The 15,523-nt window shown below is 38.9% G+C and overlaps 1 protein-coding gene across 1 annotated transcript in view; it reads left to right on the forward strand.

The window, feature by feature from the left end:
• The window catches only part of LOC139749652 (uncharacterized), a 239,300-nt gene that overhangs the window by 115,241 nt on the left and 108,536 nt on the right, over nt 1-15,523 (forward strand). Inside the window, exon 16 of the mRNA XM_071663822.1 lies at nt 7,629-7,760. Within this exon, the coding sequence (XP_071519923.1) occupies nt 7,629-7,760 (132 nt within the window). The remainder of the gene's footprint in view (nt 1-7,628; nt 7,761-15,523) is intronic.

The following is a 15,523-nucleotide window of genomic DNA, read 5'->3' on the forward strand; positions in this document are numbered from 1 at the left end:
AAGAATGTGTGGAAGTCGAGAACATTATCTCGAAAGCAAAAATGGGTATGTTTGAAGGAATAGTGGTTCCAACAATGTTGTATGGTTGCGAGGCGTGGGCTATGGATAGAGTTGTGCGCAGGAGGATGGATGTGCTGGAAATGAGATGTTTGAGGACAATGTGTGGTGTGAGGTGGTTTGATCGAGTGAGTAACGTAAGGGTAAGAGAGATGTGTGGAAATAAAAAGAGCGTGGTTGAGAGAGCAGAAGAGGGTGTTTTGAAGTGGTTTGGGCACATGGAGAGGATGAGTGAGGAAAGATTGACCAAGAGGATATATGTGTCGGAGGTGGAGGGAACAAGGAGAAGAGGGAGACCAAATTGGAGGTGGAAAGATGGAGTGAAAAAGATTTTGTGTGATCGGGGCCTGAACATGCAGGAGGGTGAAAGGAGGGCAAGGAATAGAGTGAATTGGAGCGATGTGGTATACCGGGGTTGACGTGCTGTCAGTGGATTGAATCAAGGCATGTGAAGCGTCTGGGGTAAACCATGGAAAGCTGTGTAGGTATGTATATTTGCGTGTGTGGACGTATGTATATACATGTGTATGGGGGGGGTTGGGCCATTTCTTTCGTCTGTTTCCTTGCGCTACCTCGCAAACGCGGGAGACAGCGACAAAGTGCGAAAAAAAAATATATATATATATATATATATATATATATATATATATATATATTTTTTTTTTTTTTTTTTTTTTTTTTTTTTTTTATACCTTGTCGCTGTCTCCCGCGTCTGCGAGGTAGCACAAGGAAACAGACGAAAGAAATGGCCCAACCCCCCCCCTCAACCCTACTGTACCTAATAACCTTGCTCTTATTCACATTTACTCTTAACTTTCTTCTTCCACACACTTTACCAAACTCAGTCACCAGCTTCTGCAGTTTCTCACATGAATCAGCCACCAGCGCTGTATCATCAGCGAACAACAACTGACTCACTTCCCAAGCTCTCTCATCCCCAACAGACTTCATACTTGCCCCTCTTTCCAAAACTCTTGCATTTACCTCCCTAACAACCCCATCCATAAACAAATTAAACAACCATGGAGACATCACACACCCCTGCCGCAAACCTACATTCACTGAGAACCAATCACTTTCCTCTCTTCCTACACGTACACATGCCTTACATCCTCGATAAAAACTTTTCACTGCTTCTAACAACTTTCCTCCCACACCATATATTCTTAATACCTTCCACAGAGCATCTCTATCAACTCTATCATATGCCTTCTCCAGATCCATAAATGCTACATACAAATCCATTTGCTTTTCTAAGTATTTCTCACATACATTCTTCAAAGCAAACACCTGATCCACACATCCTCTACCACTTCTGAAACCACACTGCTCTTCCCCAATCTGATGCTCTGTACATGCCTTCACCCTCTCAATCAATACCCTCCCATATAATTTACCAGGAATACTCAACAAACTTATACCTCTGTGTATATATATATATATATATATATATATATATATATATATATATATATATATATATATATATATATATATATATATATATATTTATATATATATATATATATATATATATATATATATATATATATATATACACATCCCTGGGGATAGGGGAGAAAGAATACTTCCCACGTATTCCCTGCGTGTCGTAGAAGGCGACTAAAAGGGGAGGGAGTGGGGGGCTGGAAATCCTCTCCTCTTGTTTTGTTTTTTTAATTTTCCAAAAGAAGGAACAGAGAAGGGGGCCAGGTGAGGATATTCCCTCAAAGGCCAAGTTCTCTGTTCTTAACGCTACCTCGCTAATGCGGGAAATGGCGAATAGTTTGAAAGAAAAGAAAGAAATATATATATATATATATATATATATATATATATATATATGTATTTTTTTTTTTGCTTTGTCGCTGTCTCCCGCGTTTGCGAGGTAGCGCAAGGAAACAGACGAAAGAAATGGCCCAACCCACCCCCATACACATGTATATACATACGTCCACACACGCAAATATACATACCTACACAGCTTTCCATGGTTTACCCCAGACGCTTCACATGCCTTGATTCAATCCACTGACAGCACGTCAACCCCGGTATACCACATCGCTCCAATTCACTCTATTCCTTGCCCTCCTTTCACCCTCCTGCATGTTCAGGCCCCGATCACACAAAATCTTTTTTCACTCCATCTTTCCACCTCCAATTTGGTCTCCAACTTCTCCTCGTTCCCTCCACCTCCGACACATATATCCTCTTGGTCAATCTTTCCTCACTCATTCTCTCCATGTGCCCAAACCATTTCAAAACACCCTCTTCTGCTCTCTCAACCACGCTCTTTTTATTTCCACACATCTCTCTTACCCTTACGTTACTTACTCGATCAAACCACCTCACACCACACATTGTCCTCAAACATCTCATTTCCAGCACATCCATCCTCCTGCACACAACTCTATTCATAGCCCACGCCTCGCAACCATACAACATTGTTGGAACCACTATTCCTTCAAACATACCCATTTTTGCTTTCCGAGATAATGTTCTCGACTTCCACACATTCTTCAAGGCTCCCAGGATTTTCGCCCCCTCCCCCACCCTATGATTCACTTCCGCTTCCATGGTTCCATCCGCTGCCAGATCCACTCCCAGATATCTAAAACACTTTACTTCCTCCAGTTTTTCTCCATTCAAACTTACCTCCCAATTGACTTGACCCTCAACCCTACTGTACCTAATAACCTTGCTCTTATTCACATTTACTCTTAACTTTCTTCTTTCACACACTTTACCAAACTCAGTCACCAGCTTCTGCAGTTTCTCACATGAATCAGCCACCAGCGCTGTATCATCAGCGAACAACAACTGACTCACTTCCCAAGCTCTCTCATCCACAACAGACTTCATACTTTCCCCTCTTTCCAAAACTCTTGCATTCACCTCCCTAACAACCCCATCCATAAACAAATTAAACAACCATGGAGACATCACACACCCCTGCCGCAAACCTACATTCACTGAGAACCAATCACTTTCCTCACTTCCTACACGCACACATGCCTTACATCCTCGATAAAAACTTTTCACTGCTTCTAACAACTTGCCTCCCACACCATATATTCTTAATACCTTCCACAGAGCATCTCTATCAACTCTATCATATACCTTCTCCAGATCCATAAATGCTACATACAAATCCATTTGCTTTTCTAAGTATTTCTCACATACATTCTTCAAAGCAAACACCTGATCCACACATCCTCTACCACTTCTGAAACCACACTGCTCTTCCCCAATCTGATGCTCTGTACATGCCTTCACCCTCTCAATCAATAACCTCCCATATAATTTACCAGGAATACTCAACAAACTTATACCTCTGTAATTTGAGCACTCACTCTTATCCCCTTTGCCTTTGTACAATGGCACTATGCACGCATTCCGCCAATCCTCAGGCATCTCACCATGAGTCATACATACATTAAATAACCTTAACAACCAGTCAATAATACAGTCACCCCCTTTTTTAATAAATTCCACTGCAATACCATCCAAACCTGCTGGCTTGCCGGCTTTCATCTTCCGCAAAGCTTTTACTACCTCTTCTCTGTTTACCAAATCATCCTCCCTAACCCTCTCACTTTGCACACCACCTCGACCAAAACACAATATATCTGCCACTCTGTCATCAAACACATTCAACAAACCTTCAAAATACTCACTCCATCTCCTTCTCACATCACCACTACTTGTTATCACCTCCCCATTTGCACCCTTCACTGAAGTTCCCATTTGCTCCCTTGTCTTACGCACTTTATTTACCTCCTTCCAGAACATCTTTTTATTCTCCCTAAAAATTAATGATACTCTCTCACCCCAACTCTCATTTGCCCTCTTTTTCACCTCTTGCACCTTTCTCTTGACCTCCTGTCTCTTTCTTTTATACATCTCCCACTCAAATGCATTTTTTCCCTGCAAAAATCGTCCAAATGCCTCTCTCTTCTCTTTCACTAATAATCTTACTTCTTCATCCCACCACTCACTACCCTTTCTAATCAACCCTCCTCCCACTCTTCTCATGCCACAAGCATCTTTTGTGCAATCCATTACTGATTCCCTAAATACATCCCATTCCTCCCCCACTCCCCTTACTTCCATTGTTCTCACCTTTTTCCATTCTGTACTCAGTCTCTCCTGGTACTTCCTCGCACATGTATATATATATATATATATATATATATATATATTTTTTTTTTTTTTATTATACTTTGTCGCTGTCTCCCGTGTTTGCGAGGTAGCGCAAGGAAACAGACGAAAGAAATGGCCCAACCCCCCCCCATACACATGTATATACATACGTCCACGCACGCAAATATACATACCTACACAGCTTTCCATGGTTTACCCCAGACGCTTCACATGCCTTGATTCAATCCACTGACAGCACGTCAACCCCGGTATACCACATCGCTCCAATTCACTCTATTCCTTGCCCTCCTTTCACCCTCCTGCATGTTCAGGCCCCGATCACACAAAATCTTTTTCACTCCATCTTTCCACCTCCAATTTGGTCTCCAACTTCTCCTCGTTCCCTCCACCTCCGACACATATATCCTCTTGGTCAATCTTTCCTCACTCATTCTCTCCATGTGCCCAAACCACTTCAAAACACCCTCTTCTGCTCTCTCAACCACGCTCTTTTTATTTCCACACATCTCTCTTACCCTTACGTTACTTACTCGATCAAACCACCTCACACCACACATTGTCCTCAAACATCTCATTTCCAGCACATCCATCCTCCTGCACACAACTCTATTCATAGCCCACGCCTCGCAACCATACAACATTGTTGGAACCACTATTCCTTCAAACATACCCATTTTTGCTTTCCGAGATAATGTTCTCGACTTCCACACATTCTTCAAGGCTCCCAGGATTTTCGCCCCCTCCCCCACCCTATGATTCACTTCCGCTTCCATGGTTCCATCCGCTGCCAGATCCACTCCCAGATATCTAAAACACTTTACTTCCTCCAGTTTTTCTCCATTCAAACTTACCTCCCAATTGACTTGACCCTCAACCCTACTGTACCTAATAACCTTGCTCTTATTCACATTTACTCTTAACTTTCTTCTTTCACACACTTTACCAAACTCAGTCACCAGCTTCTGCAGTTTCTCACATGAATCAGCCACCAGCGCTGTATCATCAGCGAACAACAACTGACTCACTTCCCAAGCTCTCTCATCCCCAACAGACTTCATACTTGCCCCTCTTTCCAAAACTCTTGCATTTACCTCCCTAACAACCCCATCCATAAACAAATTAAACAACCATGGAGACATCACACACCCCTGCCGCAAACCTACATTCACTGAGAACCAATCACTTTCCTCTCTTCCTACACGTACACATGCCTATATATATATATATATATATATATATATATATATATATATATATATATATATATATATATATCCCTGGGGATAGGGGAGAAAGAATACTTCCCACGTATTCCCTGCGTGTCGTAGAAGGCGACTAAAAGGGGAGGGAGCGGGGGGCTGGAAATCCTCCCCTCTCGTTTTTTTTTTTTTTTTTTTGATTTTCCAAAAGAAGGAACAGAGAATTGGGCCAGGTGAGGGTAGTCCCTCAAAGGCCCAGTCCTCTGTTCTTAACGCTACCTTGCTAATGCGGGAAATGGCGAATAGTTTGAAAGAAAGAAAGATATATATATATATATATATATATATATATATATATATATATATATATATATATATATATATATATATATATATATATATATATATATACCGTAGCCTGAGCCAGGTACCCGTTTTATCAACCAACCCCTAGGGATGGATGAACAGCTGGGTTGACTGTGGACTGACTGCCGTGAACAGGATTTAAATCCTTGCATTCGACCCTGGGCAGTCCTTGAATGCATCACAGTCTGAAATGTTAACCTGCTACACCATGGGAGTCCAGATCATGGAAGTATCCAGCCCTACGTTGATTAGTTAACTTGTTACAGTTATGACCTTCTCATTCTGTAATATCTGTACGTGTCTCAAATGTGTGTTTTCAGATAAATAGGATGCCTAAATTCAGTAAACCTTTCATTATTGTTGGTGGTATCATTATTATTTTTACTTCCACCATGGTGCTTGGAGGGTAACTGAGAGATGTGAAATTCCAGAGGAATTATTACTGCTCATGACATGTGTTATCTCTATACTGTGTGGTTAATGGCCACTCAAGGATACTTGGAGTAGAGAGGAAACATTAGGAAATATCTCATACATGCAAAAGACTTGTTCCAGGTACATGATGAGTGTGTAGGATTGTAAAGGTTTCTCTTCCTCAGAATCTTGTTCATATTTCTGACAATTAATATGGTTTTCCAGTGCTAATTCTTCTGGTGATAGCCTCTCCTGTATTACTAACCCCATAGTCTCTTAGAGACTGTGGGGTTTTGTACTCTATAGCCCATGACATCAAAAAAGGGTCTGATGTTGAAATTCTCTTCTTTTGGTCCTTTTCCTTATCTTTGTTTTCTCCCATCTGATTTGTATATTTCTATTTTTGTTGATAGATTAATTTATCCCTTTTTCCTTATCAGCAGTATTCATTAGAGTTCAGTCATGTGTTTCACGTTCTTTCTTTTTATCAAGTAGTACATCTTTAACTAATAAGCAAGTGCATTCACATGCTGTCATTTCTAAATGGAAATTTTCTACTTCTGCTAAGTTTGCTCCATCTTCACTTGCTTGATCTACCTTTCATTCTGTTCCTATATTCTCTGTAAACTTAGATTTGAAGAGGATTTCCCAGCTATGCAAATATTACTTAGTTAAACACCTCTAGAATCTAATGTCCTTGTGTTTTCTCTCTCCAAAACTCCTCACGTCTTTTCCATCTCCTTTAATACTTATGCAATTCCACCATGTTGCCAGTAAACATGCTTGGCATCATTGTCACATTTAATCTGTGATCAAAACCCCACTTACACTTGAGTCTTCTTCAGATACTGGAAGTTCTGAGTAGTTGTTCTGTTAATGCAAAGGACAAATGTGTTTTCTTATGGCATGCTATTCTCACATCAAGAGCAGCTCTATCTTTATATACACACTGAACAATCAGGTGTGAACCTGTCTATCATATGAACTCTACCAACCTAACCTCAGAGCTTGACCCACTTTCCAGTGCCTCATTGTTGGTTCTCTTTCTCTCTTTTTTAGATTGTACTTCAGTGTCTTCTGCTGAAAACTGGGTCTATGCATGCTTGTTCCATGAATTAGACAGCATAACTCTTGCTGATAATCTAATGATTATTATGTGGCATTTGGCAGCTAAAGGGTGAGCAGCTGTGATGTCTTTTCTTTCCTTTCATTTTAGAACTTTCAGACTACTTATCTTTTCATGTTATTCTTTATGGCCATGACCTGCCTTCTTTTAAAAGGCCATTTTTTTGCATCTGCTTAAACTCATAGATTATTTTAATTCTCTTTTAAAGCCTTTTGAGGGCTTTCATCAGTTACTGAAGCTTTAACATTAAAAAAAGCTACACACTATCAGTTTCATAACGTATCATGACTGCTCTTCATCAGATATTAATGAATGTCGGGATCAAGTGTGTGAGCAAGGGCAGCTCTGCCAGAATACCTACGGATCATATATTTGCTCTTGGCTTCCATGTATCCAGGGGTACCAGAGGGACTCTGAAACCAATATCTGTCAAGGTAAGAATGCCTGAAGTATTTGATGCTGCCACATGTATTAATGTTATTATCTGGATGTATGATAATAGACTGTCAAAGCTTAAAAGAAATTACTCATTTTTCCTGCCAGAAGAACTGTCAAGGGTTACCATTGCCATTTTGCATTTTTAGAAGCTGACCAGTTGTAGTCTGTGACAATAGTGCACTGTAGTGCCTTAGATCAAGCATCGTCAGGGCCATGCAGTTGCTAGATTATATAAGTTTATGGATTATTAGTTGTAATACTGCCAAGGGGACCTGATAGCATATTGATTAGATAATAACAATCTGTGGAGTTTTATTTTTTATGTGGATGTCTATCTCTTTAAAGCAGCATTATAATTGTAGTTACTTTAAATGCCAAAATTTTTTCTTTATTTCCATTCCCAAAAGAAAGATGCAAACTAAGGTAGTAATAAGTGATAGAATTGAAGTTGAAGTGCAGAGAGTGACTGAGAGTGAGTAAACATGAGTGTCATACTGTTATGAGATTGATGCCTCAAGAGAGGCAGGAGGTAGATCTAGCATGCCCCAAGAGAGGCAGGAGTTAGGTCTTGCATGCCCCAAGAGAGGCAGAAGGTAGGTCCTGTATGCCTCGGAAGAAATGGGATTTTTTTTTTTACGTTGAAGGCTCCAGTCACAGACAAAAGTCTACACCGAGGCCAGGCCTTATTTGAAATATAGAAAGGATTATGAAAGGGAAAAAGATGAGACACAGGAAAGCATTTACAAATTTTAGAGGAAGTGAAAATCCTGTCTTTTCAAATGTGCCAGGTCATAGTTATTGGGAAAGAATGAGAAGGTAGTGAGCTCCAAAACTTCAAGATGTAGAAAAAGAAACAGTTATCAAAATGGCCCACTCATGAGTTGCCAATGGCCACATAGTTATCATGTGAAGCAGCAGCTTGTTGAGTATTGCATGGTCTACCAAGTGGTGGGGGCACACAAGCAGCCAGCTTTCAAGAGCAAAAACCAGAGTAATACCTGCAAAAGTGAACCATCATTGCAGTGTAGGGCAAGAAAGTCAAGTTTTGAAGTTAGTAGAGAGAGTTTATAAATCAGATCGTTTTTGACTTAACTCTGTTGAGTAAGGTAAGTCTTGCATGCCCCAAGATAGGCAGGAGGTAGTTTTTGTGTTTCATCCATTGTGAGAGCTGTTATTGATGTGTTTGGAGAATCATCAAAACTGTTTAGGCTTGGGAGCATTAGGAAAGGGACATAATGAAGGGAGTGAAAATATTCTACCTGGGTATGCTTAGCAATTCAGAACAGAGCACACACTGGAGTGTGGTGATGTGGAGATGCCAGTGCATCACCCCAGACAATGTTGAATTCAGCAAACATGCGCACCATAGTTTTGTGAGATAGGTAAATCCTCCCACAACTTTTTTTATCTTTTTTATTCTGAGATGCTGTATCTTCAAAAACTAATGAAAATACAGTTTCTAACCTTATTGCTTGCAATTGGAATGTGCCATTTTGCTGAGTAACTATTCCTTTGCAAGTACCAGATTGTGGGAGTTACTGGGATTTGGAAGATTGGACTTGAGAATATATTTACTTCTTAAAAAATATGAGAACTTTTTGAAAATCCAAAACAAATGATTTCACATACTTTCTTCAGTATTTCTAGTGACTTACCCACAATTGAAAAGTACAATAAACAATTTGTTATGTAAGTTCAACATAACTGATAGATCCAGTTCTCTGACTTCTCTTGTGTAAACTATTTTGATTAATTTTTTTGATGATCTTACTTTTGTTGATGAGTTTGTCATCTGGGATGATTAACTTGCTTGATTGTTGTTGATAAGTTGTATTGACCTTTCCTGCTGATTGTAATATTAATGACGATAGAATCTTTGCAAAATGTCTTCTTATGATAGTAATAACTGATATCATCCAGTATTGGACATTTTTAATTGTCTTACCATCTTTGTGTCCCATTTGGGTCAGATAACATGGTGTTTACTTTATTTGACTCAAGATTCTGGTAATGGAACTTCTATTATGTTGGTGGCTCCAGTCACGGACTGAAAGTCTACCTCAAGGCAAAGCTGTAATGTGAATGTGAAGAGGGTTAATGAGAAGGAGAAAGGAGAAAAGAGAAGTACTTTTAAGAACTTTGAAGAAAATGGGCAACCTGTCTTTTAAAGAGGACCAGGTCATAAGTGTTTGAGAAAACATGAGAGAAACTCCAAGGTGTAGGGAAAGATACAGTTATCAAAATGGCCCACCCTTGAATTGCAAACAGCTTTATAGCAGTCATGTGATGCAATTGCTTTGTTGTGTAATACTTGATCTGGCTAATAGCATACAAACAGCCAGCTCCTGGAGGTAAAAGCCAAAGTAATACCTGTAGAACAGGGAAAGTAAATCAAAACTGAGGTATAGAGCAAGTGGGTCAAGTTGTGAGGTTAGACTGAGAAAATTATTAAGACTCAACTCTTTACTAAATATATAAAGTTAAAATCTCCCTAGAAGAGCATTCCAAATAAGGATGGATTAATTGTTTGTATGAATCGTACAAGTGTTTAGAACAAGAATTTACGCATCATGTAATGTTAGGTTTCCAAGACAGCTGAAATGTTACAGCGATACAGTGTTTTCATTGTGTTTGATGGTGGAATTGCAGATCCATTTAAAGGAATAGAAAAGTTGTGAGGGGTTTTAGAGTGAGGGATGGGCTGAAATTGCATTTTAGGGACATCAAACTTAACCAAGTCTGAGTTTACAGAGGAAGTTGTGTCAAGACAAGATGCAGATTGAGTGAGAGAGGATGGAGCACATTTGATGGAAGTGGAGAAATGCAGTTTTGTATCATCATCACATTAGTGTGTATGGTTATCTTTTAAAGAAAGGAAATATTGATGTAAAGGAAGATTAATGTAGGAGACAAAATAGGAGCTAAAGGACTGCTGTTGATAGGGAAAGGTGGAAAGGTTTATTCATCAGTATCTGCAAAGATAGATCAACCAGAGAGAAACCTAGATATGAGTATGAGGGAACTACAAAATATGTGAAACCAGAAGATGGGACCATGGAGATGGAACTCCAGTGTCATACCTTTTATTCTCTGCAGAACAGAGAGAAGCAGTGAAACCAAAGAGAGTAAGTTCAGAAAGCAAGGATTTAAGTCACACCCTCTTAGATGCCTTTGAGATGTTGAGGGCTATGACAAAAATTTCACCAAATTCCGTGAGAGGGGAGGACTAGAAGTGTCACATAGAACAGAAGATCGCCAATAGACCTAGTACTGCAAGATCCATACTGATAATCTGAAAGGAGGGAATGGAATTTTAGGTGTTTAATAAAGTGAGAGTTTAGGAGACTTTGGAGATAACAGAAGTGAGAACAATTGTTCAGTACATGAAGGAGTTAGAGCAGTTTCTTTTTTTTAGGGATAGGCTGCACTAGGGTATGCTTCCAAGTGGAAGGGCAAGTTTGTGCTCTTAGATAGATGTAAGATAAGAGAGCAAGGATTGGTGCTACTTCAAAGGCACACTCCCTTAGGACTCAGAAGTATGCCATCTGAGTCATGCACCATGTCTACTTGAAATTTGAAGATTATTCTGAAGACTCTCCTGGAGGAGAGTATAGGAGATAGAGTAGGTTCAGTGGGAGGAGATATGCGAAGGATTGGAGGCTGAATTATCCAAAGTTGAGTTAAAGGAAATCAAGGTATCAGAAAGAGTGGTTTTATCATTTGGAGAGCCAGCAGTAAATAGATCAGGTTAGAAAAGAGGAGGAAAGGTTAAATTATAAAAGTTGTTGGAGATGCTTTTGGTTAAGGACCCAAAAGGTTTGTTGGTAAAAGTCAGGTCAGCACACTGTCTTTTTATGAAAGTGCACTTGGCTGCCCTGAGAATAGCTTTGCAATGATTCCAAACTGAAATGAAAGTGGAGTGGGTTTCAGGAAAAGGGGAGAGTTTCATGTAAGCACTGTCCCTGATGCAACAGGTATTAGAGCAGGAGTGATCAAAGCGTGATTGAGGAAAAGAGAGTTTAAAGATGGAATGTATGACTCCATCTTAGTCAAGAAAACCTCTGCTCTGTGTTCAGTGCATTAGGCATCCTGACCAGAGAGGCAATACCCATCCCTGAGAAAGTCAATAAAGAAGCTATTCAGGGATAACCACTAGGTACTCCAAAAGTGCCAAAGTTGGCATTTTGAAAGGGAGATAGAGGATAGGCATGCCCAATCAGAATTAACAGAAATAAGATTGTGGTCAGAGGATCCTAATGGTGCAGAAAAAGTAGGTTGTGTGTATGTTAGAGAAGTGGTCATGATCAGTCAGAAACTTGGTTATGATGTTTCATTAATGGTACCAAATCGTTAAGGAGAGAAAAAGCCTCAATCTACCAGGATTGTCCCTGTGAGAGCTAAACCAATCTTTTTGATGTACATTGAAATCCCTTGTATAGAGCATCTCAGGTCATTGATGTGAAGAAAGCAGAGCTTCATGGCAGGAAGTAGATTCATCAAATAGTTTACATGAGTTTAAATGAGAAAAACAGGCAACAGGCCTGATTATCCTCAACTGGGTTGCCTGAAAAAAAAGAAAAGAATAACATATGACTTGACTGAAAGAAACTGTAATTCTACTCATTAGTTTTTAAGGTATCACCGACTCCCCACTGCTACACATTAGCCTTCTAGTGTCCCTTTTACTGTTGTCATGTATGCATTAATTTCTTGCATTTTTCTCAGAGTATACCTGAATTTATATGATATTTGTCTAAACGACTTTTGAAGGTATAAATAGTTTTAGCATTCACTACATCTGACAGTAACTTATTATAGTGCTCAGCACACCTATGGGAAAAGAAGCTTTTCCCATGTCCATACTACATCTTTCAACTTTGAGTTTTATTCCAATTGTCCAAGTAACAACATTTTCTTGTATTTTGAAAAGCTGTTTGTGGTTTACTTTATCGAACTTGTTCAGAATTTTTAACTCTTGGATTAAGTCACTACGAAGTCTACATTTTTTAAGGGAGAAGAGATCCAATCATTTTTGCCTCTTTTTGTATGCCAGATTTCTAAGGGATGAGATCAATTTTGTTGCACATCTTTGTACTTGCTCTAATTTTTCCTTTTCTTTTTTGTTGTTTTGGACCAAAACTGGACGGCATATTCGAGATGTGGTCTTACTAGAGAATTATAAAGTGTGAGAATTGTTTCTGGTATTTTGTAATCTGTGTTCCTGACTATGAAATCTAACATTTGGTTGCCTTTTTTTTACTTGCTGCTTGACACTGTTTAGTGTATTTCAAATTGTTGCTAATGACAACTCCGAGGTCCTTTTCTTCGTTTTCTTTAGTTAGAGAGCTTTTGAATAGTTTGTAATCATAATGTATATTCTTGTTTCCAAAGTGCATAACTTTACACTTGTCTACATCAAACTTCATTTGCTATCTGTCTGACCACTCTGTTAGTAAGTTAAGATCTCTTTGAATTATTTCAAGGTCCCACTGGTTTACAGTGCTACCTCCTAGTTTAGTATCATCAGCAAATTTGGAGTTCTTAGATATGAGACCAAATTCTAGGTCAGTAATGTATATTATGAAAAGAATTAGGCCTAGGTTTGATCCGTGTGGCACACTACTCATTATGTCTAGCCAATTTGAGGCTTCATTGTTTAGTACTACACACTACTTTCTCCCGGTAAGCCTGTCTCTGATCCGTGTACAGAGCTCTTCACTGATTCATCGTTCTTGGAGTTTATGGAAAAGTCTCTTGTGAGGTACTTTATCAAAAGCCTTTTGGAAATCTAAATATACTACATCAGATGGTAAATTTTCATCCCAATTCTGATAAATAACTTTAAAAATTCCAGCAAATTCGTCAGGCAGGATCTTCTATAGCAAAAACGGTGTTGGTTGTCTGTTATAATTTTGTGTTCTAGAAATGTTACAGTTTTATCTCATATTATTTTTTTTCATCATTTTACTTAACACTGACATAAGGCTAATTAGACTGTTGTTCAAGGCATACCTTTTTTTCTCCCTTTTTATATAAAGGAGTAACATTTGTTTGTTTCCAGTCCCTTTGGCACCTGACCATCCAATAGATTTGTTGAATATTTTTGTTATGGGGTGTATCAGCTGTCTCCTGACCTTTAAAAATCTTGGAGTTAAGTTATCTAAGCTGTACATAGTTGGAAAATTGGAGTGAAATGACAAAACACAAAAGCAAGGTATTAGAGAGTAGAGGGATTTTGAATGAGATGGCATCAAACTGAGGGGACTCAAGGTCCACAAAGCAAGCAATAGGTGTTTTTATACTACAGTAGACACAAACTCTATCCTTTGAGTGGAAATGATGATAGAGATTGTAGTTGGGAATCTGATTGTGCAAAGGAGAAGCAGCTTTGTAAAGCTTGATTTCAGAGTGATGATGTGGGGAAGGGGTAGAGAGGTGATTTTCAACAGAAGGATTAGAATTAAGAGTGCAAATGTAACAGAAATGGATGGAAAAAAGCTAGGTCTAAGAACTATATCTATGGAAGTGGGATGGATTGCAGCTACATGATGGCAGTCAGGTGGACCCTGGGATGCACTGAACCCCTCCTGACTGGCAGCACTGCTCTAAATCAGCACCGGAGAAATACTTGATGGCTGTATTGCCATCAAGTTTGAAATAGTGAAAAGAAAAAACAGGAAAAGAAAGAGATGTATATGGGAATTAAATGTTGTCCACTGTTGCTTATGAGAAAATGAAGGTGTGGAAATGGGGTCAAATGTCAGCAACCCTCATGTGATGAAAGCATGGGAAAAAGGCAGTGATTTGGACCTGAGAGGATGTACATAACAAGCATTGCAGTGCTGCTACCACATTCCTTTTTACCTGTCATGAATATTTGCATAAGTAAACTCCTTTGTTTTTTAATGTTTTTCTTTGTTTATTCCCTCTTGTGCATAGTTCTTCCTTATCTTCATCATTACAGTTGGATGTAAGAATCTGCATTTGTTATCCTGTGTAGTCTCAGTTAAAATGCCTGCATTTTATGTAATGCGTGATATCACAGTAATTTTGTATATGCCTTTTGCACTAAAGCTTCCGTGGTATACATTCTTTTACACAGGTTTGGGTATGTGTTTTTGCATGCATTGTCAAATTTGCACTTTTTGCAGGGTAGTGCTTTCTCCATTATATGTATTCTGCCCTTTCCATCTAACACTTTCTTCATCTTTTGCCTCTGTTTTCAACCTTGTCTTGTGCTGATACTATCACTTTATTTATCGTACCCCCACTTCCTACCTTAAATGTGCTATGCTGACTGTCTTGAAATATCTGTGGTTGACTCCTGACTGTATTTGTTTTACTGTTATCATATATAATAATTGCATTAATTCCTTACTCTTCCTCTTTCTCATCATCTTACTTTCAAATTCTTTCTCATTTATGGGTTTTATCTCCCCTGTAAGTGATTAATTCTTGAAGACTTACTAATCTCACATTTCATCTGTCAACTTTTAAGACAGTCATGCATTGATGTATAGCATTTTATACATTTGATAGTGGGTTGCATTAATCTGTTCATAGTGTACAACATATTACAGTTACCACATTTATTGGTTACCTCTGATTTTCTTATCAGCATTCCAGCTACCCATCTTTTGTTCCTCATTCTCTCTTTTAGTATGTTTGCTTTGTTGTCTAGAAGTCTTATTGCTCTTTTAGCTTAAAAAGTTTCTTATAGGTTTTTACTTCCATCTTTCAGATTGTCATACATGTGATA

The sequence above is a fragment of the Panulirus ornatus genome, chromosome 7, assembly GCF_036320965.1.
Source record: "Panulirus ornatus isolate Po-2019 chromosome 7, ASM3632096v1, whole genome shotgun sequence".
Classification (NCBI taxonomy): domain Eukaryota; kingdom Metazoa; phylum Arthropoda; class Malacostraca; order Decapoda; family Palinuridae; genus Panulirus; species Panulirus ornatus.